We start from the raw sequence: 25,657 nt of genomic DNA on the forward strand, positions 1-25,657 counted from the left end.
TATCAGGACATTTTTATTTGAAAGTGAACAAATCCTGGACTAACTTTCCTGCTCTCAGCAGGAAATACAGAGAGTACAGTTTAGACATGATTTCTCTAAAAATGATGATACATTTTACACAGAATTCATTCAAGCAAAAAATGTAAGTTATGATCAGAGATTTACATTCATTCCAAGCAAGGCACACTTTCAATCAACCATTCTATAGTTATAACAATTACATGAATTGTGAGTGTTCCAAGCATAACTAGTTACATGTATAATGTGTAGACATATAGAATTGTGCAGTTGATTCTATGTTTGATAAGTCAGTTTAGAATTGTTTTGGTTTGTAGACTGAATGGAGCCACAAATGGCAGATTCTCTAATTTTGGGTCATGCGTGTTGATTTGGGATCTTCAGTGTTGAGATGAGTTTTGTATGGAGTTATGTTTGAACGAATCATCTGGAAGATTATTTTGTGTGGTTGCAATTTTTGCATCAATATCCATCTGTAACGTCCAACTGTTTCTCAATATCATGCTTAGCTTTTAAAGACTCTGTCTGAGCGAAAAGAGTGGCTTTTTCCACTTCAAGCCTAATGCGAGGCACCGAGGCATTCGATTTGGTGGAGCATGAACTGTGGCAGCTACTTTTGTGGCATTAAGTGCAATTCCACATTTAAAACGCAATCATTGGGTTGGCAGCACAATCACATTCTTCCTGTAGATTATCCAACCATTTATTTACCACAATGATGAATTCCACAATTTGCATCATTTTTGCTTTGAACCATGTTTCATGACTGTCCTTCATGTGTAAACTGTAAATGAGTTGTCAATTTGTGTTGTTTTTGTTTTGGTTTATTTTCATAAAAAAAATACATCTAGTTCTTAAACCCATACAGCAACATAGTGTAATCCACGTACCAGATGTGGGCCGGATCTGGGCCACACTATGTTGCTGCCTGGGTTTAAGAACTAGATGCAGCGTTAAAAACTGTGAGGCAAGAGTAACTAAATCCTTATCCCATCCCATCACTTTATTCCCAACATTCATGTAGACAAATCTCTGTGTATATCTAAGGGTTCTGCCCGTCTGGAAACAAACACACCTTGTGACTTTTTTTTGAGCACATTTATTAACTACTACAAATGCATTGTCATCTAATTCTGCGTTACAATAAAGCATAATACACTCTCTGAATCAGACTCCCATAATGAATTGAGCTCCATCTATGAGAACGCAAGGAGAACCGGCTCTTCACAACACTGTGATGAATTCTCCATCTGTCTCCATGTGGTCCTGCACACAATGTCAGATGACACACTCATTTCTAATGAAACAATGAGATGCTCTATCGTGTGTGCGCGCTCACCGTGAAGATCTCCATGTGGCGCACGATCAGCTCTCTGGTGAGTTGTACGACGCTTGTGTTCATGGCGAGTTCCTGGAACAGGGTGACCACAAATATCACTGCCAGATTATGAGCCGTCATGCGGTTCACCTGACTGTGCGTCTGCACCCTGAGAACAGATATAGACGTATGATTCATGAGAACGCTATATAGTCGAAAAAATACACTTACAATGTATGAAAGTCACTGATACTTCATCCTCTCTAATCAAATGGTGCTAAATCTTTCCATCAACCTCATTTTAGCAAAGTATGATATCAGTTCCTCTTAAGTGGACACGGGTGTAGTTAATCATATTGTTACATATAGTTTCAAAAGTTTTAAGGTCTCTCCTAGGTTTTGCTTTCTTCACATCTTCAGATTGATGACAAAGTTATCAACCAGATTTTTGCTTCGTCACCAAAAAAAGTTGAAAGCATTTTATCAAAAAATGAAATGAATATATAAATGAAGCATAATTAATGTTTTAATGAACAAATAGAAAACATGTCTGTTAAACAAAATGCCCAAAGTAAGTTTTGGACATTCAAACTTATATTCATATATTCAGATTTATAAATGTATGTTTACATTTACAACTACATGTCCAGAATTGATAACTCTATATTTGGATTTATAACTGTAAATTGATATCATACATGTGTAGGTGTCCACACAGAGCTGCCAGTGTTGCATGGCTGTCAGGAGGAAGCTGTTTAAGCAGTTTGCGGTACGTCTGCAGTCTGCGTACTTCATCTGACAGAGCTGGGGATCAATACATAATACATATTTATTTATATACTCTTAACAGTGGGCTCCACAAATATGAGCAAAACTGAAAATTTGTGTTTGCAATTTCACCTTAGTCTTTCATTTAAAATATACACAAAAATCTAACCTTAAAGTCCAATAGTTCAAAAGAAAAAAAATCTTATAAGATTATAAAACGAATACACATACACACACATATATTTTATATATAGAGAGTCTTCTGTAGAGCTAATTTATAGCTGAATCAAATTCATTTCATAATTGACCAGCTGAATTGAATCAACACTGACGTGAGCTGAATAAAGACATTATTGCTTCCTGTAGAGCTTCTTTACATTGATGTCCATTGTGAAAGCTGTGTTTGTTAGGATGAGGATAATGACAGCTGAGAACAGACGTACCTGCAGCTTTCAGCCAGTGCGGTTTGTGTGTTTGCGGTATGAGCTCAACATCCTGCCGTAGGATCTGTTTTAGTGCTCCTGAAACATCTAGGATGGAGAGCTCATCTGTTTCCAGAACAGTTCCTTTTGGAGAAACACGCAGGGCATCGACCAGCTTACTGATATGAGGAGTGATACCACAGCGCCGATACAAACCCTCCACCTTCAACCCTGACACAAACAAAACATCTCCTTTTACAATTGGTTAAAAATCTGGCTTTGAAAGATAACTTTCATTAAATTAAACCTTTCAGGATATATTTCAGGTTTCAAAAATGTGGTCCTGGATGCTGATTGGTCAATCCAGCATAACAGCCAGGCTAAAACACACAATATAGTACCACCTATATTCATCTGCTACCATATATTCTGACCTTCTATCTAGAGGAAAGATTTCAATTAATGAATTTACTTAATGTTTAAATGTGTGTCCTAAATATTTTTGTCATGCAATCCCTTGAAGTTCATTTAATAATACTTTTAAAAATAGTGCTTATTAAGTGGTAACACTTTATAATAACTCACACTATGAAGCATTAGTTAAGCATTAGTAAATAGTCAATTCATAATTTATAAAACATTAATAGACATTAGTAAGCATTTATAAATACAGCTATAAATGCTTTATTCTTGATTTATAAGCATATCTATAATGAGTTTAATAATTGTATTTTCATACTTTATTAATAATAAATTTATAATTTCTAAATTTAGTATTACATTATTTAAAAAAACAGTTATTTAGGAGTTGTCAGTGGTTCATAAGATCATTTAGGAAGTGAAAGTCAAAAACAAAGTCAATGGAGACGGCTGGATTGTTTTCCCCTTTGGTGCGGGCGTGTCCTAAATGCGCTCTGTCTCTATAAGGCACCTGAGGTTTTACTATATATAGCCAAACTGAAGCTGCATGCATTCCATGCTGTTCTCGCACCTTTATTTACATTTGCATTTTTTCATCTTGAAACTCAAAACCTGTATAACTCCAGGCAGTCACTCACCGTATTGTGTGATGTGAGATATACACCTGTCTATAGAACATGGCACAGAGCCTAACCGCTGCGGTCCGTCCGTCGTCGAGCACACCGCTCTCTGCACGAGCTCATACCACTTCAGACAGCTGTGCTCCAGCTCAAACTGCATATGTAACGTCCTGCAGGAAACAGACTGTGAGGTATACAGATATACATCAAACCCAGAAATCCTATACGCACAATATAATGGCCAAATGTTCAGCTGTTCATTTTAAAAGTCACCTTCTTGTAGAATTGTTATGCATTAAACACAGCCGGTGTCATAATGGTCACAGACACAAAGATGTACTTTTAATTTCATCAAGCTCTCTAAAAATTCCCTTACAGATCCTCAATGATCAAAATAATGATCAAGTCCTTTCAGGTTAATTTCGGCTCTGCCACAAAAGAATGCAGGGCTTCATGAACGGGCGAGTTGTTTACTTTGTAATTACCCTCACAAAAGTTTGTTTTATTAATTGACTCATGTATATATCAAGTTCATGTATATTTTCCAAGTATAAGCTACTAAGTAGTATGTACTATGTAGTAAGTATAATAAAATCAATTTACAAGTATAGTATACTTATAAGTGTACCATTTCAGTATATCTTGATTCAACTGCACAATTTCTAGTTTATTAAAGTGTAAGTGTAACAGTAGTAGACTCTTTTTCTATTGCAACTATACTGTAAACTATAATATAAACTATAACTTTTAGGTATACTGTTATTTTACTAGCCAGCCGTACTTCTAGCCCACTTTCTAATTTATGAAAGTACATTTTATGTACTAACACTTTTTATTCTGAAGTATACTAAGTTTTCTTTAAGTGAACTTATCATATTTATAGTTTACTCGCATTGTGAATGAAATCCCAAAGCTGACTTGTTACATTAAGAGATTTTCCTCCATTGATTGGAAACAACTGAAGTCATTTTCTCAGTTATTCTTTTTTTTTTTTTTTTTTTTTGTAGTATTGAAGTGCACAATAATAATTTGAATTTATTTTCCCTTTTTTGCAAACTCAAGTTTGAATTTTATTTACCAAAAATAAACAAATTAATTAGTTTTCATCTTTATTATCTTCATAAAATTATATAAGTTTTTGTGTAGAATAATAACACTGGTTCACACGCCTGTTATGATCAAAAACTAAATTTGGGTTGCATTTTATTTTACAGTATGTGGACTTACGTGTACTTAACTAAGAAAGTAATATAAGGTAACTGCATGTGTTAAGGTTAGGTTTAAGGGTAGGTTCAGGTTTAGTACCTTGTTATTACCCAGTTATTGCATTTACTATAATAAATAAATAGTATGTACATGGGGAACAGGACTGTAAAATAAAGTGCTACCAAAATTTGCATGTGCCTGCCCTGTCAGGGCCGCCTGCAGGATTCTCATCCATGGTAGAACAACAACAAAAGATATTTGTTTACATTTAGCCACCTTAAACCTTTGATCTAATGTAAACTGGACAAAGTAATAAAGTACGTAAGTTAGTCATCAGGACATCAGGTCTTTGCTGAAACCTGCAGACACCTAGAGGCTGGAACAGGTACTGTTCAACAGAAGGCTATATGATTTTAGGTTTTGTTCTTGCGTTAAATTGCTTCTTTTAAATTGTTTTTCTATATCAACATGTGCTAGACTATCATCTTTGACCATTGCTTTTTTTTAGCCGAAAAGCTGGTGATGTCAGGGTATGCAGTGTGTATACTTAGTGTACAGGCAGGGGTGCTACTGGTGTCTACGATAGGTCTTAAAGGGATAGTTCACCCAAAAATGAAAATCTGATGTTTATCTGCTTACCCCCAAGGCATTTAAGGTGTAGGTGACTTTGTTTCTTCAGTAGAACACAAATGATGATTTTTAACTACAACCGTTGCCGTCTGTCAGTCGTATGATGCATGTCAATGGGAACTCCATCTATAATCCAAATAAAACCCTGCGGCTCGTGACAACACACTGATGTCCTAAGACACGAAACGATCGGTTTGTGCGAGAAACTGAACAGTATTTATATCATTTTTTACCTCTAATACACCGCTATGTCCAACTCCCTTTAGCACCCGGTTGGTGAGATCTGAATGCGCTCTGACAACTGAAGTGATCCCTCACACTCATTGAAGTATAAGCCCGATAGATCACTTCCGTCATCAGAACGCGTTTTCAGACCTCACACACCGGATGTGCAGGGCAGTTGGACATAGTGGTGTATTAGAGGTAAAAAATTATATAAATACTGTTTGGTTTCTCGCACAAAATGATCATTTCGTGTCTTAGGACATCACGAGCCGCAGGGTTTAATATGGATTTGTCTGTGCATGTTTTTTTGACTCTTATAGATGGAGTTCCCATTGACATGCATCATACGACTGACAGACGGCAATGGTTGGAGTTAAAAATCATAATTTGTGTTCTACTAAAGAAACAAAGTCACCTACATCTTGGATGTCCTGGGAGTAAGCAGATAAACATCAAATATTCATTTTTGGGTGAACTATCCCTTTAAGACACAGTCCATGAGTGCACAAATGCCTGTCAGAGACACTGACCTTTCAGCAAACTCCAGCAGGATGGAGTTATCTGAGTGCTGCAGATCTACAAAAAAAGAAACATTATTTTAATGACTTTATTATGACAGTAGTTGATAAACTGATGGGAGGTGTGATACTTACGGCAACGTGTTTGAGCGCCCAGAAACACTGTGTCTCTGGAGCTGTGCTCCTTTGTGTGTATGGTCATCTCTCCTTCCTGAAGGGTGCACCACACTTCAGCACACTGCAGATCAGCACCCTCCCGTATAGACGCTCTGGACACGGCACAAACTCCCACCAGATCGTCATCCGCCACTACATCCGCAAGCACAACCTATACACAGGACATTCTCTTCAGTCACTGCTGTACTGGTATTTACATATTTACTAGCAAAAAAGGCTAATAAGTATCTACTAGGAAAGAAATGTTGTTTGAGGTTGTTAACCACATTACCTTCATGATATGCAACATGTGACCAAGGAGGGTGTTTCGTTCATCTGCGGAGCAAGTCAGTCTGTCCGTCAAAGTTAACACCTCAAACGCATGGGTTTGCCTATAAACGGAATGGTAAGTGTTAATAAATTTGAATTTCACAAATTACTCTTTTCCACAGAATAAAAAGAATTTTCTGCACAACAAAATATATGTAAGAGAGACTCCAAATAATGAATCTGGGTTATTAACAATTCATTACCAGCAAAATATAACTGTATATTTAAGCAATATAATCCAAGTAAGTGGGCTGTTGTTCTGAATATTAGAATTAGCTGTGAATCGGCATTCAAATAGTTTAATGCACAGCTAGCCGTGCATTATCTCTTAATTATTATATGGTCTTTTGCTATTCCAGCCTCTACTATACAAGTACTATACGAGTGATCCAAGGCATGAATGCCCAGTGATGGTCATCGGTGGAATTTTGCCACATTTGTGGAGTGGGTGTTGGTGAATTGCAGGTCTCCGTTCACCATCTTCCCCGCTGAGGACATCACCAGCCCCACTCCAGACCCAGAGCCCAGCCAGCAGCCTCCCATGCTTTTATACAGATAAATTATGAGGAAGAGGATATTTCCCCGAGTCTCCCATCCCCTTGGTCCTGCCCAGCTCCAAGTCTCCTTCGTCTCTGCTGGTCCCACCCAGCTCTAAGTCTCCTGCATCTCCGCTGGTCCCATCCAGCTCCAAGTCTCCTGTGTCTCCGATGGTCCCACCCAGCCTCCCTCTCCCACCTCCTTTACCCAAGAAGCTAGCCCTTTGGCCCCACCTCTGCTGGTTCCCTATAGTCCCTTGGCCCCCCATTCTGTTGACTCCACTTTGCTGTGTGGATCTGCCTTGGGTCTTCCGGTCTCCATCTCCACCTTGGCAAGGGGATTCCCTGGCTCCACTTCCAGCTGCCAAGCCCGTCACTCCAATTCGGCTCATCAACCAGCCAGCTCAACCTTGGCTTCTCCCTCCCTCGGCTCCACCTAGAGGCATTGTCCTTATGAGTCCGCCGGGCTCCCTCATCCCTCCAGCTCTGCCTTGGTCAGTCATCGCTCTGCCTGGGCCACGGACTTCCGGGCATTCAGCTGCGCTTTGTCACTCCAACCCTTTGGCTCCATCAGGCTCTACCTTCCCTCTGGCTCGGCCTTGGTCCTCAGTCCCACTGGCTCCACCTCAGTCCTATGGCACCCTGGCTTCACCTTTGACGCTCGACAATGCTTCTCCTCGGCCTCCAGATCCATCTGTGTCGCTTGGTCTCATTGGCTCTTCGACTCCCCCTGGGTCTCCACCTCCATCGGCTCAGTCTCAGTTTGTCATCTCCCTGGTTCCACCTGCCAAGTCTCCACCATGGCTCGTCCCTCCCTTGACTCTTCTGTGGGGCTTTGTCCTGGCTGTGCTCTGGGGTCCCACCTGGCTCCTCCCACCACTGCCCAGGTTTCTCCCACAGTCACACCCTCCTGTGTCTTACCCTTCGCTAGCCCCTCGTCCTCCTCATAAGCCCCGGAGTATGTTTAGTTTCATTGAGTTTTGGTTTCATTTTCCCTGATCCTGATTTGCCTGTGTTTCGTGGTCATTATTAGTTTCCATGGTTTCTAATTTATCACGGACCTGTTTCTTTTCCAGTTAATCACCTCAATCTGTGTATTTAAGGCCTTAGTTCCTTTCAGTTCTTTGAGTCATGTTTATGTTGATATGTAGTTTCCTTGTTGGTTTTCTCATGAGTATTCTCCTTGTTTATTAAAAGAACTTTAACTCTATTCAGATTTGTGCTTGCTTATCTACAAGTTACATCCACATTGAGTTTTTTTTATAAAGTAAATTTACACATTAAATTAAAGGCCCTAAAATACACAATGTGTCTAAACACAAGTTTATTCATATGATGATATCTGTAATGCACGGCTATCAAGCACAACTTAATTAATGCTGTCCTAACTTGTAGACAGTAAATATTTGTTTAACACTAACAAATATGAGCTTACCCTGCAGAGCAGTCAAACACCGAGATGACCTCTGTTAAATCCAGCACATCACAGGCAGCAGACTCATTCCCCTGAGAGAATAAGAAACGTTCCTCATCCAGCTTTCCATGGAGTTCTTCTACACAGTCGAAAATGAGAGAAAAAACACAAATTATGTAGCAGCGCCATTATTTTAATCAAAGTAGCTTGATATACTGATTCTGCATTGATTCTGCTCTCAATACAAAAATAAAAAAATCTAGAAATGTACTGCATTCTTACCCATCTGTTCCTCTAAATGTCTTGTTTGCTCAAAGTCTGGTGCCTCTTTAAAACAGAGCAACATGAATTAAAAACATCTTCAATTCATAGAAAAAAAATATGAGAAAATTACACTTACGTTAGATAATGAACAAAAGAGTTAGTTGAATAAAACATGTTCAGATTACAATTCAAGATCAAGACAAAAATGTATATTTTGCAAAGATTCTAAGGATCAGTTTTGTATTGTGACAATATTTTTAAGGAACAGCACCATTATTAGCACCCCTAGAGATTCTGAACAGTAATATTCTAAATAAATGAATATCACCATTATTTATTTTTTTAAGCTGAGCGAATTGAAACATTTAAGTGCTAAATCATGACTCCCTGTTTCACGGTATATAATTTTTTTTTTTTTTTTGATTGATTGATTATTTTTATTTCTATGGCTCGAAATAAAGTATTGTACACAGAAAGATGAATATATTGTACAGTATTATACATTATACCCACATTGGGTAAAGGAAAAAAAAACAAAAAAAAAAACAAAACAACAACAAAAGAAAATAATTGAAATAATAGTATCTATAATATATTTCAGAGATGTTCACAGTTTATATATAATATAGCTCGAAAAGGAGTGGGAAGAAGACGAGCTTATTTAACCCCACCCCCTATATTTAACCCCACCCCCTATGAGATGAAATGAGATGACATATACAATAACTTTTTTCTCTCAATTATTTGAATTTTATGAAAGATCTTTTTTTTTTACATTTTAGAATTAGTTTTGCTCCTGTTTATTAGGACATAAATGTTGTACTTAATTGTCATGAAATAATGTCACAATGCAAATGATCTGAATGGTTTTAAAATAGACTTAAAAAGAGGGTTAAAATGTGCCATGGAAAACTGTTAGATGGTAAATAAACACTTGCTGATACACTAGGAATTTAATTTGCCCTCATCAGGACTCAACTAACCCACAAACTCATTATGTCGGAGTAGTTCTGTCTGTAGTGCCTGTCCATAACTCTCTGCCACGCTGATGGCGGAGTGAAGCTCTGGATCTGTGGTGCTGCACGAAACTCTTGCCCCGGAACACAGCAGAGAAAGAGTCTCTTCCACATTAGGACCACACACCACCTCACGCAACCTCTGAAGGGCACCAGAACATAATGCAGTGATCAACATGGGATAGGTCTAAAACCAAAAAGATGGCAGGGTGCTTTTTTCACTTCCAGACCTGGTCAAGCAGTTTTTGGCTTGCGGCGAGCGGGTGAGCTTTGTGGTAAAGTCCTTTGCGGTATTTGGCTAGAATAAATTCCGCCCTCTGATCTGGTGAGACATCAGGTCTGATCTGCTCCGCTGGAGGGATGTTGTGAGCCCACACACTCTTGGCAGCTTTATTGCCATACAGCACAAACAACTGAAAAACAAAACATTTGCATCTGTTGTTAAAAGAATATTAAACACCTATGACACCATAAAACACTTTTTTTATGTCATTGTTAAAAATTTTTTTATTTTGAACATTAGTAAAAAATAAAATTACTTGGACATAAATTCAGGTTGATTGGGCAACATGTTCTCCAACCCATATGACCATATAGGTCATTTGTCACTTCCCCGAAATACGACCCATAGGAGCGTTTACTAAAGTGGCGCCCCTATCGACAACAGGACACTTAATTCATAAAATATGACCCATATGAGCATTTGCTAAAATTGCGCTCCTCTTGAAATATGGTCAATTGGTAGAGCATTGCAATAACAATATGCAACCATGTGATCATTTGATCATGCGATCGTGGGTTCAATCCCAGGGAACAAATGTGCTCATAAAGACCATATGCACTATAAATCACTAAGGGTGGGTTTAGGGATGGAGTGGGTGTAGTCGTTTATTTTTATTTATTTTTATTTTTTATTTTTTTTTTGCTAAAAGGAAATAGGAGAAATAGTGTACAAACTCCACACATTGCATTTAAATGAACAGACATTTTGATTGGTAACAACGGTCATACGTCATTTCATGATGACAGACGTAACATGAAACTGTCATTATTTTTACGCCAGCTAGAGGGCGCATGACTTTAAAACATAAATATATGGTGCTTGAAAAATGATCTATAGGGTCGTTTTTTTTTTTTTTTGGAGGACAGTCTCTGATTGGGAAACTTTTCGCCACTGAGCCGACTAGGGAACAAGTATACCAATCAATCTGAATTTACAGATTTTTAAAAACAGCATAGGAACCTTGCTAGACAGACCTACTACGAGCTTCAAGATTGTTAAATTAATTACATATGCTAGAATCAAGTGCAAATTAGTAGAAGGTCATTAAAGAAAAAGGCCACACCTTATATAAACCTCAATCGTCCATAATGTCAAAAATCAAAAGAGCTACTGAGAAAAGAAGGTTTGACAGTCTGCTCCAATCGAGCTATCCCACCAAATTCAACCCAAGAGCAGAGCACAAGATGCCTTAAGGGTTATTCACAAACAGACCAAAGCTAACCATCAGATTATAGCATGTCATTTCTTAGACATAACCTGACTAATTCCTAATGAAGACGTTCAGACAGTGAAAACAACAGCCAACCAAAGGCAACCCATGGTGACGGGGTATCACACTGTTCTGACAAAACATATTGGATACATATGAAAGCTTTAATCCCTGAATAGTGAACGAGAAACTGGCGTGGCACACCTTTTGATGTGACAATTGTCTAAAGTCTGTGTAGAATCATGCCATCTCAATGGCAGATGACATAAGCATTGAGTCACTGATGCTTCATAAAGGAGCAATCATGCCATCACAATTCAGAGTTTCCCACAAACGAAGCATAGAGGAACTGAGGAGTATGGCTGGCCACACTGTGTCTTGTTCCCTATGCAGGGAACCAAGGTAGTCGATACATTCCCTTTCATAGGCTTACTTAATGCTGTGTCAGTATCTGACACCATACTACGAAGAGGCCATTCATTTAACAGCCTGTGAAACAGACAGCACAGACTGACAAGGATAAAATTTGATTGAAACAGCTAAAACCTGGGAACATCAACATTATAAAACTTTATAGAAGTGCGAGGAGAGACCCAGTCTGCGACAACACACACACACATCCTCCAGAGACATACCTCTAGTCAAAGCCATAGAGGAAGCAACACCTCTAGTTGAAAGTGGATAAAGTCAAAGAGGGGAAGTAAGCCTACGTGCCTTACAGGCCTTCAAGATTCAATGTGGCATCCTTTGCTTAGAAGCCACAGAACCCCTGCTATGTCCACCAAAACAAACAAACAGTTCATCATATTTTCAGATTTATTAAAAAGACTTTCCTGCAACACACTGCAGCACAATAACCTAAGATCGAAATCGAAGCACACTTGGGAAGATAACCAAACCTTGACCTAAGCAAGGCTTTGACCATGCCAGGATCGAAATTCAGACAAGCAGGACTAATTGAAAGTGATCGTTTTAAGAGAAGACAAATCCAAAGCAAGACCAATTTACGAGTCAGAATCTCATCTGAGGCACCAACGAGGACCTGTCAAAGCCTTCAAAACCACGGACAAGTCCCAAGAAGGAATGCATACCAGGGTGGAAAGGTTTCAACTGTCTCACTCCATGCATAAATCTAGAAATCATGGAATGCCTTCCCAAAGAACCTGCAGAAAAACATTCTTGCAGAAATACAAGCACTGAACTTACAGCACAGTGAACAGGAACTACATTGTGCTGACTTCATTAAGCTGCAAAAAAGATCATAGTAACACCTTGTAGTGGTTAAACGGATCATTGTTGATCCGTGATCTGTACAGACAAAGCCCCACGGTCTGGCACGCATGTGATTCGCAGATCAATTGCAAGTTTAACTTCAATAGAGTAAAAGGTTAGCATTTGCACGTGTTTTGTCTTACTAGTTTACATATTAAATAGATATAAAACCATTCCAGCACTAGAAGAGGCAAAAGAGGATTTAATTTGGTATCGCACACCATGCTGTTGTCGGTGCTCACAAACACACATACAAGGCTCACGCGCACACACAAAGAGAGAGGTGGGCGTTTCAGATAGTTCGCAAACTCCAGATTAATTTCTCTTTTGCGTCCTCAATGCACTTAGATGGACACATACATGCATTATGTCAGTCAAAATACCCCTCTCGGCAAGTATTCTCAAACACATTCGGTTATGTCTTAATTGAACGAGGTGAGAATTCGGATGTGTATATCGGATGTGTGCGTGCATGGGGTCTTACTCTTAAAGTGACAGCAACCTATAAATACCTGCTGTCGTCTGTCATTTAAATCAAACAACAAAACACAGCTTTAACAAACATTAATCTATATTAAATTTATACAGTGAACAGTGTCATTTTATATTTAATTATTACATTTCTGTAAATGAAAATTAATACTACAGTTAGACCTTATACTTTATTTGTAACTTTAGGTTGTATTTATCTATGCTTGTAATTGGTGTACAGCACTTGCCTTTAATAATGTATTAGTTAGGCTTGTAGTTTCTGCTGTGGTATCGGAGTAGTTAAAGTGGGCTAAGTAATAAATACAAAGTTACCCCCCACCCCCCAATTGTTTGTTTTTTTTCGCCGATCCGGAAAATGATCCGATCTGTGACTTAATAACCATGATATGATCCGAACCATGAGTTCTGTGACCACTAACAACTTGTGGATAAGGTTCATTGGATAAGGGGACAAACCATGGGGAAATTTAAGCTGTAGTGCATGGTTAAGATATCTCTGGATTACAGTCAGGACACTTTCCAAAGGGGGAAATTTCCAAAGGGGAAATTTGAACTGCGTTGCATAGACAAGATATCTCCGGAAGGGGGATTAGGGCTGTGTTGTGCAGTTTGAGGTGTTTTGGCAAAAGGGGAGATTGAAACTGTGTTTATTAGTTTGAAGTGCCTTAACAGGTAGCAGTCCTGTCGTGTGAGGAAGATCCATTCTGATGGATAGATCCGTTTAGATCCACTCTGATGGACAACAACAACAACAACAACAAACTCCGAGACCTCCTAGCTCTTCCATCCAGATAGCAAAATTCTCTGTTTTTACTGTTATTTCTATTCCTAATGTTCTATTTTTATTATTCTTTTTTATGTAAAACACTTTGAATTACCATTGTGTATGAAATGTGCTATACAAATAAAATTGCCTTGCCTTGCCTAAATTGTGTCTGCTAATTTAAAAGATTATGAAAAGTGCTTGAATCTAAGTGCTCTGTTCAGAGGCCAAACCCAAAATTTTCACATCTCTGGCCAGGGATACCAAATCCTTTCCCAAGCCAAAAAAATGCAGGTCCTTTCTGACCAGAACTTCCCAGTGAGGTTCCTCCAGAAGTGACATGAGAGCTGAGATCCAAGCTTGATATTGTGAAATGGAGCCATCAGCAGGAGGTGCACTCTATCCTGCTGAAGTAGAACTTCCAGAAGCAGGTGCACCGGCAGAAAGGCATAGAACTTGGCCCTGGACCAGAAACTCCACAAACTGGATGCCCTTCATACACTAGCCCCAGACTATTAACAACATTCACATGTTGCTGTTTCAAAATCCCAATTTCAAACCAACAACTCTTCCAACTGTGCTAGAGTCAGCCAATCGTCAAAGGAAATAGGAACCTCAACAGAGCCAGCACTACGTAAAATACCTAGTAAAAATCCAAGGAGCCAATCCAATTTCACACAGTTTAAAGGACTTCTGCATGGAGGTATGGGCAAAACACAACTTTTCAGAGCACTGTAAAATAAGTAGAAAACAAAACATGCTGACAGGATGACACGTTTTGTTGTTGCGGCATGACAAAACTCACCTGAATTAAAGGCTCTGTCCAAACCTTATTATCCAGTTTCAGACCTCGCACTTTGGACCTGTTACTGCTCATGGATCGATGTGCACCTGCACAGGCCTCACAGATGACCACCAGCAGGTTCACCGATGCCCACTCTGGGTTGGCAGCACCACAGTCAGCGCAAACTTTATTACTCGGATTCGACCACAGTCGATGCGCCACCTCACTGTAGGAGAGCGCACTGCGAATCACGTCATTCAGATTCTCCATCCACATGGTCGCCTCCTTAGCAGAGTCTGCAGAGAAACTGAACAAACCACCCAACAGTAAACAAAGCATGTAAAGCACAGAAAAGTGGTAATATAAAATTACTCTTGTTTGCAAAAGGTGAGACTCACTTAAAGGTCCTGTACGGAGTGATGAGACTGAAGCTGTGACGCCCTGTCGACTTCACAGATGCTATATTCATAGACACAAACATCATGCCAAGACCTATATTGAAGTCCTGTTAATTCAAACAAATTCAATTTGTAAATTTTACTTGTCAACAACTATAAATTACAGTCATTTGTTTAGGTTTGACATACAGTATGGAGGTAAGTTTTAAAGTCTTTACTTTGCTCATAGTCTCAACACACTTTTAACCAGGCAGTTGTTGCTCCATGCTATTAAACAAGTTAGTTTGGGGTTAAAGTTTAATTCCTTTGAAATGATTTCCAATCATTATTTCATCAGTTTATGATGTTTTGTTATCCAGGTTCAGCTACACCGTAATATGTAATGAGGTTACACCATAAATAAACATAAACGTCATTTGAAAGACTGATATTATGTGCTCAGCCAATTAATTTAACAATATCCAATATTTTCTCAAATTATTTAATGAGATTACACTCAGAATCTTGTTTTGTGCTTGTTTTTTTTTTTTCTTTAAAACTTTCTATACTTGAAATCTGTATTATTACGCTCCATTTACTAACAGGCTCAAAACTAAAAGAAAACACAAGAAATGACAGCATTTTTGACAGATCTGCCAATGCTTTTATCATTTGTAAATCACAGAAATTTTTAGTTTATGCAAACTCTCAAGTAATATGTAAGTGGTGATTTGCATTTTATAAGTGTGATCGGTTGTCTTTCCCACGGCAATGGAGATGCGTTGAAATGAGGGTGTAAACGCTATCCGACTAAACAATATCTGGTTTCATATCTGGATTTTACTATCCAGATATGGAACGCATGTTAATGCCAGGCGTAAAGATGTGATCACTTTAGTTTTCTACTCTAATCTCTTGAATTCTTCTGGAAAGGTTCACATTAGTAAGCAATTATCCACACCTCTTTGCTGCTGTAAATCCAAAGGGAGTGTCCATATATAGCAGTGTACACCTTTTTCCTTGGGTCTTTCATGACCAGAGGCCCGTGTTGTTTGGGTGCAGTGACCGGTTCCTTCCCACGAGTGGCGTAGAGAGACACTAACCACCCCTCCTGCACAGCTACGACAAAGCACATTCACAGGATAGAGCTGAAAGTAATGACCTTCAGAAACTTCAGAGTGCTAATATTAACACAGTGAACCAAACAGATTTAAGAAATGACTTTGTTTCACTGCACTATGTCCAGAGTTTCCAGTTCCCTATTATACAGCTTACCCTCACTATGAGCCATGAATTCAAGGTGCTTCTTATGTAATGAGATGGAGAAGTGCCCGTGATCCTGCTTCCGAATGTTGGTGATGCTCGTTACATGAAACACATATTCTGTGAACTTATCCTGGAGCACATTGAACATGTGGTTAAATTGACAAATAGGTAGTGGCAATAAATTATTTATACAGTATCAAAATATCATGCCATTATGAAACAACTCACTGTGCGTTTTTTCCACAGTGACATGAGATTCCCATCTAGAGTGGTCCACAGAACATTGTGCCTGCAAAACAAAGTTGCCATTTAGTAAATTTACCACAAATCAAAATTCATTTCATTTCTTTGCACTTCTAGGGTTCTCTTATTGTTTCTTATCTTATAATCAGTGGGTGTCCAAAAAGCACTTTCACGACAAATGTGAATGTTGAGCACTAAGATTTTAAATAGAAATAATGAATTTCTATAGAACTATTCACACCAGGTTCAAACATTGGCCCAGTGATACCCCTGATTAACAAGTTGTTTGCATAATATACACTTTTTCACAAAGTGTTTGGTGTGAAAGGTATGGTGGCCGAGAGAGCTTAATGCGCTGCAATTTAAGAAAACACATGCAAATAGAAAAACACCAGAAATTAAAGAAAACATCAGTTTGACAACACGTCTGCTGCAAATGCTCACAATGCAACCAAATACAGAAACACTCTGCAAATAGCATAGACCACAGTGGAAATGTTTCAAAGGACTGTGACTGGAACTGCTTATTGTTCAAGGTCTACTCATCAGTGGTGTTGTTGATGACATGAAAGCGGAGATTTTTTTTTTGTTTGTTTTTTTACATCCTGGTCATAACATTTATGTATTTGCAGTGCGTTCCTGTATTTGGTTTGCATTGGAAATATATGCTGTGCGTTTCTGCATTTAGTTTTCATTGTATTTGCAATGCATTTCTGTATTTACTTTGCATTGTATTTGTAGTGCGTTTCTGTAGTTAGTTTGCATCGTGAGTATTTGCTGTGCGTTTCTGTATTTGGTTGTGTTGTGAGTATTTGAAGTGCGTTTCTGTAATTAATTTCCATTGCGAATATTTGCAGTGCGTTTCTGCATTTAGTTTCCGTTGCGAGTATTTGCAGTGCATTTCCCGCATTTAGTTTCCGTTGCGAGTATTTGCAGTGCGTTTCCGCATTTAGTTTCCGTTGCGAGTATTTGCAGTGCGTTTCCCGCATTTAGTTTCCGTTGCGAGTATTTGCAGTGCGTTTCCGCATTTAGTTTCCGTTGCGAGCATTTGCAGTGCGTTTCCGCATTTAGTTTCCGTTGCGAGTATTTGCAGTGCGTTTCCGCATTTAGTTTCCGTTGCGAATATTTGCAGTGCGTTTCCGCATTTAGTTTCCGTTGCGAGCATTTGCAGTGCGTTTCCGCATTTAGTTTCCGTTGCGAGTATTTGCAGTGCGTTTCCGCATTTAGTTTCCGTTGCGAATATTTGCAGTGCGTTTCCGCATTTAGTTTCCATTGCGAGTATTTGCACTGCGTTTCCGCATTTAGTTTCCGTTGCGAATATTTGCAGTGCGTTTCCGCATTTAGTTTCCGTTGCGAGTATTTGCAGTGCGTTTCCCGCATTTAGTTTCCATTGCGAGTATTTGCAGTGCGTTTCCGCATTTAGTTTCCGTTGCGAATATTTGCAGTACGTTTCCGCATTTAGTTTCCATTGCGAGTATTTGCACTGCGTTTCCGCATTTAGTTTCCGTTGCGAATATTTGCAGTGCGTTTCCGCATTTAGTTTCCGTTGCGAGCATTTGCAGTGCGTTTCCGCATTTAGTTTCCGTTGCGAGCATTTGCAGTGCGTTTCCCGCATTTAGTTTCCGTTGCGAGCATTTGCAGTGCGTTTCCCGCATTTAGTTTCCGTTGCGAGCATTTGCAGTGCGTTTCCCGCATTTAGTTTCCGTTGCGAGTATTTGCAGTGCGTTTCCGCATTTAGTTTCCGTTGCGAGTATTTGCAGTGCGTTTCCCGCATTTAGTTTCCGTTGCGAGTATTTGCAGTGAGTTTCCGCATTTAGTTTCCGTTGCGAGTATTTGCAGTGCGTTTCCCGCATTTAGTTTCCGTTGCGAGTATTTGCAGTGCGTTTCCCGCATTTAGTTTCCGTTGCGAGTATTTGCAGTGCGTTTCCCGCATTTAGTTTCCGTTGCGAATATTTGCAGTGCGTTTCCCGCATTTAGTTTCCGTTGCGAGTATTTGCAGTGCGTTTCCCGCATTTAGTTTCCGTTGCGAGTATTTGCAGTGCGTTTCCGCATTTAGTTTCCGTTGCGAGTATTTGCAGTGCGTTTCCGCATTTAGTTTCCGTTGCGAGTATTTGCAGTGCGTTTCCGCATTTAGTTTCCGTTGCGAGTATTTGCAGTGCGTTTCCCGCATTTAGTTTCCGTTGCGAGTATTTGCAGTGCGTTTCCGCATTTAGTTTCCGTTGCGAGTATTTGCAGTGCGTTTCCGCATTTAGTTCCGTTGCGAGTATTTGCAGTGCGTTTCCCGCATTTAGTTTGCATTGCGAGTATTTGCAGTGCCTTTCTGTATTTGGTGGCGTTTTGATCATTTTTAGTGTGTTTCTGTATTTAGTTTCCATTTTGAGTGTTTTCAGTGCATGCATTGTGAGTATATGCAGTTTGTTTCTGTATTTAGTTTGCGTTCGGAGTATTTGCAGCACATGTGTTGTCAAACTGATGAATGTGTTTTCTTAATTTGCTGGTATTTTTTTGTGTTTTTTTTTTTCTTTTTCAGTTGGAGCGAGTTGAGCTCTCTCAGCCACTGTAAAAAGGGTACTTTTTTGTTTTATTTTTTTGTTTTGCAAAGATGTTTGATTATTTAGTAGTAATATTTTGTATTTAGTATTGATATAAAATGTATTATTTAATTTAGCTGTTGAATAGCTGGTTATGGTATCTTTTCATGTGATTTCAGAGATTCTAAGAGCTAGTTACTTGCGTCCCTTCCATACGTCGAGCCAGCTGGATTGTGCCACCGCACACTCACTGGTTCTCTGCTGTGGCCTTGTTAAACTCTGTGTCTTCCTGCTCACACGAATGGTTGCAGCCCTGCAGACCAAGAATTCAAGATATTTTAAGATCTTGCAAAAAACTATGCAATTAATAACTTGTTGAGTTTATTTTTACATTGAAGTTGGAAATGTGCTTAATGTCACAACGTCAAAATATAATTTCTTATTTGATTAGGGGTTAAATATGACCTTGGCACATGACATTCAGTCATGAGACAATCAGTAATCATACTGTACCGTGGTTTCTTGGGTTTGTCAAGTTTGATATGAAGGTTCTGGGATTTGGGAACTTGATGGATCACTTCACTGGTGACAAGTCCCGTTTGAGCATCCATCAACTCATCTTTGACACTACAAGGAAAAATATATACACATACGTAATCAAAGACAAAACCGTTTTGTCAAGAAATATGCCATTTTATAAACAAAATAAAAACACAGTTGAGGGGGAAACAGTAATGATACATTACCTTGTCTTGTCAGAGTTGTGGTGATCCTTACTGAGGTCATCATGTGATTTTGAGGAGTTTAGAGTCACAGTGGACTCATCAGAAGAAGTAGAGTCAGCAGTTCTCTCGGCAGCCGGAACTGAACTGGGACTGACATCGAGTGATTCTGGCCATAGAATCGTTTCATTGCAGTTGGTTTCAACAGCTTGAAGATCAGGGGGTTCAGTGGTGGAATCCAACTGACTAGATGAATCATCACTAACCTCATTTTTGATATATGTTTCTACTGAGAGAGAAAAAAATCATCAGCATATCACCTTTTGTACACTTTGTCTTGTTTGTGGCTGTGAGCAGTAGATGTAATTTTAAGCCATGGTGTCAAAGACCCAAAATATTATAAATATGAAAATTCTGTCATCTCACACATTTCTATCATTCCAAAGCCAAAAGAAGTAATGTTCAACCATTTTCACACGGCTCTTTTCTACACAACAGTTCATGGTAACCATATCTGTCACGTTGCAAAAGAAAAAATGAAAGCAGAAAAATCACCGTGAATCATATTCCAAGTCTTCTCAAGTCAATACAACAGATTTGTATGATGTTATTATTAACTGATATTAATGCTTTGAAATTTCTACTTCTACATATTCAAGACTTGCAAGAACTGACAAGATTCTGTAACATTTGGTCCAGGTTTGTGTTTTGCTTGAGTAGGACTTTGTGTTTATTGCACTGTTCCTGGTTCAGTTTAGTCATGTTTCATTTGTCCCAGTTCATCTGTTGCCATGGTTTTTGATTTGCCCTCATGTGTTGCACCTGTGTCTATTTAATTATCTTTTTTAATCCCTAGTGTTTGCTTGTGTATTTATAGCCCTCAATTTCAGTCATTTCTTGTCAGTTATTGTCTTCATTTTTTGTTTTGTTCATTTTTTTATATCTGACATTTATTGGAAACCTGAGTATTTTGGTTATTTTTGAATTTTGGATTAATAAAAGACTGCTGCACATTAATCCTGAAATGTTATTCATTCGTGCTGCAAATAGTGCTGACAGATGCATCTTGAAGCACAATAATGACATTTCTGTCTGTTCCTCACAAAGCTACTGCATGGGATGAGTCAAATTGATGACTTTCACACATTTCAAAGGCATTTTTATTTCTTTTATTTTTTTCATCCTTTTTGGTGCTTCACAATAGCTGGTCAGCTACACTGAATGTAGTCAATAGAGTATTGTCAACATTTGTCTTCATTGGTGTACCAAAAAAGTAATATGGGTTTCAAACAAAGTGACCCTTGTAAAAAAAAAAAAAAGAAAAAGAAAAAAGTGTGCTTTAATTGTATTGATTGTGCATGTGTAGTGTACTCAATACATATACATGTAGATAGAGTTAAAAGACACTTAAGTGTATAAACAGTACAATTTCATGACTAAACAATAAAAAATAAAAAAATAAAAAAAATCAGGAAAAACAACACCAGACAGAATGCAATGATTTGACCAACATTTTTTGGTCCCGAGTCTTCCACAGAGAAATATATATATATATATATATATTTTAATATTTAGACCACTTCTATTATTGATTGCTATCAAGATGTAAAGAGAGTTTCAACAAGTGTAACAAAAAGTGTTTATGAAAAACATTGCCTATACCCTACCTTTAAAATGGCTTATTCCCTGATCAGTGCCCTGACTACTGAACACAGCAGCTGACTGATACGCACCCATAATTCAGCCATTTGAAACACAATTGTCAATGCAGTGGTTTTCAGTCCTGGGGACCCAGGGCTTTGAGCTTTTTGTATATCCTAATTGAACACATCTGATTCTGATCATCAGCTCGTTAGCAGAGAGCTTCATGAATTACTTATTACGTGTGTTACTGAATCAGGTATTCCATATGTTTTTCGTGCCCATGAGAAAAAACGCTTATAAATCATACTAAATAATGTAATTTTTTGTTTGTTTGTTTGTTTGTTTTTAAATGCAGAACGTTTTCTGTGATGGGTAGGTTTAAATGCGAGGTTAGGATAGAAAATATTGTCTAAATCTTTGCATTATGTGTATTCTCCAGCCGTTTTGTTCAGATTTTTTTCACCTACTTGAATATTGTGGGTTATTATTTGACCGTTAAGTAGACTGTGTTTTCATTTTACTATTATATGGATACAAATTTATTTCATATTTTTTAAAGGGTGGTGACTTTCTGTACCCACTTTACATGTTTTCATTTTCAATTTAAGGAATAATTGATATTTTAAGTAATGTGTTCTGGGTCAACATGGAGGATGACTAACACTAGGATAAACATATTACTGATATCTTGTTGCAAACAAGCCAAATAAAAAGTAGCCTACCTTCAGAGTTTATCTGTGTATCACCCTGAACATCTGGACAAGGCAACTGATCAACACCATTTCTGTAAGATATTCAAGTGTAGTAAGTGTATTGACTTTCCAAAAATTTCAAGTTCTTTGTTTCTTTAAAATGCCTTTCTTTATAGTATCAAAAATGGCATAGATCTACTTCCTACAGTAAGCTTGTTTTATGATAAAGTCAATACTTTGCAGACAATAACTGAACACCATCTGCTCACCTGTCACTAGATGGTGCCTGTTTTACACTTGTGCCAATTAAATATCTCGATCGTGGCTTTGGCACGGGTATGATATCAGGCGGATCAGACACAGACATCTGCAGAAAATATGTACAAAGCATAACTTATGTAACTATGTTATACATGTCAAGAATGTAAACATCAAGATGAACAAGAATTCACCGGCTTTGAATTGTTAAGAAACATGACGCATTTAGCAGAGAATTATTTCCACTCATCTACAAAAGGTACCCTTTTTAGGTCAAAGGGGACAATTATGGAAAGAAAATATATAAATGATCAATATATTACAGTATATTTGAAAATATACAGAAAAATATATTGTGTAAATATATCACAATACATTGAATAATACATAAGGAATTGCCGCTTTTCATATATTGAAAAATATGTGATAAAATATTTACTAATATATCATAGTGTATGTAATTTTATATTCAGTAATATACTTCATAATATATTGATTTATATGTGATCAGACATGGTATACATTGCGGATATATTTACTCATGCAGTATAACCACATATATGGAAAAATAGATTATGTAACACATTTCTTAGATTTTTAATAATTTACATTTTAAATGTTTCATATTTTCAAGTTAGTTAACAAAAGCACACCTTCATCTACTAAAGTTTCTACCAAAGAGACCGTCACTGTGCTATAGCGCGCACAGCCATTACTTTTTAAATAAAGTTATTATATTCTTAATGTTGTTCAGCCAATCACAGGCTCTACTCTTCAACACAAACTCTCACATACCAGAAAACCTTTTAAATTCCAAAATAATACAACTTTAAACACTAACAGATCTCCCCCTATATCAATATAGAGCAAAACACATGAAATAGCACTTAATTTTAACGTTTACTCTCATTTAACAATCAGAAGCAAAGCATGCTGGGAACTAGAAGTCTGTTGTAACCAATGATTGTATCTCATTCTGTGAATGTGTGTATATATGTGTGTACAATACATTCACATTTATATGGGAACATGTATGTGCAATACATAATAAAGGATAAAACTTTATGAATGTAATGCTATTTTTGTCTTCATTTATAAATATTTTATATGTATCAATATATAGCCATACATGGTCGATGCATATATTGCAGTAAACTGACAAATATAAGTTTTCCTCCATGATGTTTCTGTCCTAATCTTCATGCATTTGAATATGCACACTTGTTCAATGTCTGCATAAGTTTTATGGTAAATATAGCATAACATAACATTTCAAATGAAATTCTCAGTGCTTGATCTAATAACATTGCCCTTCTCCAAACTGTTGAATCTCAAACAAGCTTTCTGACTCCTGATAGGATATACTGAATGATTATTAAATAGAGAAAACCGTTCTCCTGTTTTTACCCCCATTATTTTATATAGCTTTATTTATAAATTTTACATATTTTGTGATGGGGAGTGGCAAATATTATTGAATTTCTGAGTTACATATTTCAATTTTTCAAGGTATAACAATGAAAAAAGTCAAATATGTCAACCACTGTATTTTTCACAACAATTTTGGATAACTGCACCTTAATAGACAGTACAAATAAAAATTTAGCTGCAAACAACAATTATCAGGATTTGTCAAAGCACAAATCTTCCGTTTAGTCTTTAAGTTAATCATTTATGAAACAATAACTATTCTCTTTTTACCAGTATTTCTTGTACCTTCAAAGGACAAAAATGACAGGTCATGTTTGTCACTGTTATAGCGCCCCCATCTGTTTAAGCGACATCTTCTTTGTAAATACAGTATAAATCCCTAAGCGGAAATAATATCATGGCGATATTATGGGATCTCAAACACTTGTTTATACACGACACCTAAAACTAGTTTATAGAATATAACCTAAATGCATTTTATTAGCGCCACCAATAGTCTAATTCAACTGGATTTTCATGTCGAAATTTCATATTCTGTTATTCTACTACTAGCTATTAGTATTACGACGACGACTAGTACTAAAATCTGTTCAAACAGCTCTATTATATTCCCAGCACTTTTCATGCTTGGATCCTTACAAATACTGTAGGCTATATTTGTTATGAATCTTGGCAGCTAATTGTACTGATTGTAAACATTTTTCAGTGTACGAAAAACAGTTCTAATGAAATAAAACATCGACTAACATAAATAGCATATGTATATGAGAGACTGTGACTTACCGTCGTGATGTTCTTCATGAAGAATGCAGACGCAGACAGCGTGTTTGTGACTTGACGTTTTGAGTCTTACCGGTTTCTCCACTCACGCGCTCAGAGGGTTGGGTTATAATCAGGTGAACTTAAACCTACCAGACAAGAACTGAATGACAGATGACGCGATAGAAAGCTGTAAAATGAAAGCTGAACTGCTCGTATGAAAAAAAAAAAAAAATTCAAAGAGTCATTATTACCTCATTTAAAGGCCGCCTTATGAAGAAAGTGTGTTTTTGACTTTCAGTCCATAGTCTCTAAATTAAATTATGCAAGCTTTTTATAACTATTGTTTGTTTGTTTTTCGCGCTATATCACTATAAATATACAACGTATACAAAATCTGTAAATTAATTTCAAAAAGTGAGTGGCATTGCAACTTAAAACATGGACGTTTGATTTTTTGTTTATTTTGTTTTATTTATTTTATAATCAACTTTCCCATGAGGCTGCATAAATTCTTCTACATTACTTAACAAATTTGGAAGACAAACCTTATTTAATTCAAACTGGCAAATCATGCGTCAATATTTTCCACAGCACCCATTGCTTTACGCGCGCGCAGAGATAAAGATTTTAAGATGCTTTAGGAAACAACATCATCATTTGTCTCTTTCTCCCATCGGAGTTTCAGTGATTCAAAGTGAAGATTGATTCAAGAAATTTATTAATATATTAATATTTCTTGTAAATCCGGTCACTGACTATTGAGATAAGGGACAAATGTGTTTTAGAAGATAGTTTTTATTATTTAATAACACATTATTTATAAACTGATATATTTGTAGACAAAGGTACAGAACAAGGGAACAGATTTTTCTGAAAATGTTTTTTTTCTTCTTCTAAATGGTATTTTTATTCACTTTGGAGCTTAATTTGTGTCGACTCTGTCAGACGCATTAAAAAGCATATTTTAATTTGATCCATCCAACAACAGTGTAAAGTCTTTAATTATGTAATAATGGTGTTCGGTAAAGGAGCTAAGTGATAAAATAAATACTTAAAAAAAATTTCT

General features: G+C 37.4%; 1 protein-coding gene across 4 annotated transcripts; it reads right to left on the minus strand.

Moving 5' to 3' along the window:
• On the minus strand, positions 1-24,701 carry LOC137012751 (arf-GAP with Rho-GAP domain, ANK repeat and PH domain-containing protein 1). Of its 4 annotated transcripts, none has more exons than XM_067376176.1 (23): positions 24,613-24,701; positions 22,410-22,507; positions 22,171-22,232; positions 19,829-20,090; positions 19,596-19,709; positions 19,282-19,395; positions 16,537-16,597; positions 16,318-16,438; positions 16,004-16,161; positions 15,064-15,170; positions 14,687-14,972; positions 10,092-10,274; positions 9,829-10,003; positions 8,864-8,908; positions 8,603-8,720; positions 6,594-6,693; positions 6,281-6,473; positions 6,158-6,203; positions 3,585-3,736; positions 2,548-2,757; positions 2,035-2,140; positions 1,358-1,505; positions 1-1,284 (listed from the first exon to the last, which is right to left on the minus strand). In XM_067376176.1, exons 1-23 carry the CDS (start codon positions 24,628-24,630, stop codon positions 1,243-1,245), a joined length of 2,919 nt encoding a protein of 972 aa, XP_067232277.1. In that variant the 5' UTR covers positions 24,631-24,701; the 3' UTR covers positions 1-1,242. The 4 variants fall into 4 exon arrangements, with proteins under 4 accessions (XP_067232277.1, XP_067232276.1, XP_067232278.1 ...); XM_067376175.1 differs by having other exon boundaries at positions 19,829-20,093; XM_067376177.1 differs by having other exon boundaries at positions 1-1,315; positions 19,829-20,093.
• Positions 24,702-25,657: the final 956 nt, after the last annotated feature.

The sequence above is a fragment of the Chanodichthys erythropterus genome, chromosome 22 (genome assembly GCF_024489055.1).
Source record: "Chanodichthys erythropterus isolate Z2021 chromosome 22, ASM2448905v1, whole genome shotgun sequence".
Lineage (NCBI taxonomy): Eukaryota > Metazoa > Chordata > Actinopteri > Cypriniformes > Xenocyprididae > Chanodichthys > Chanodichthys erythropterus.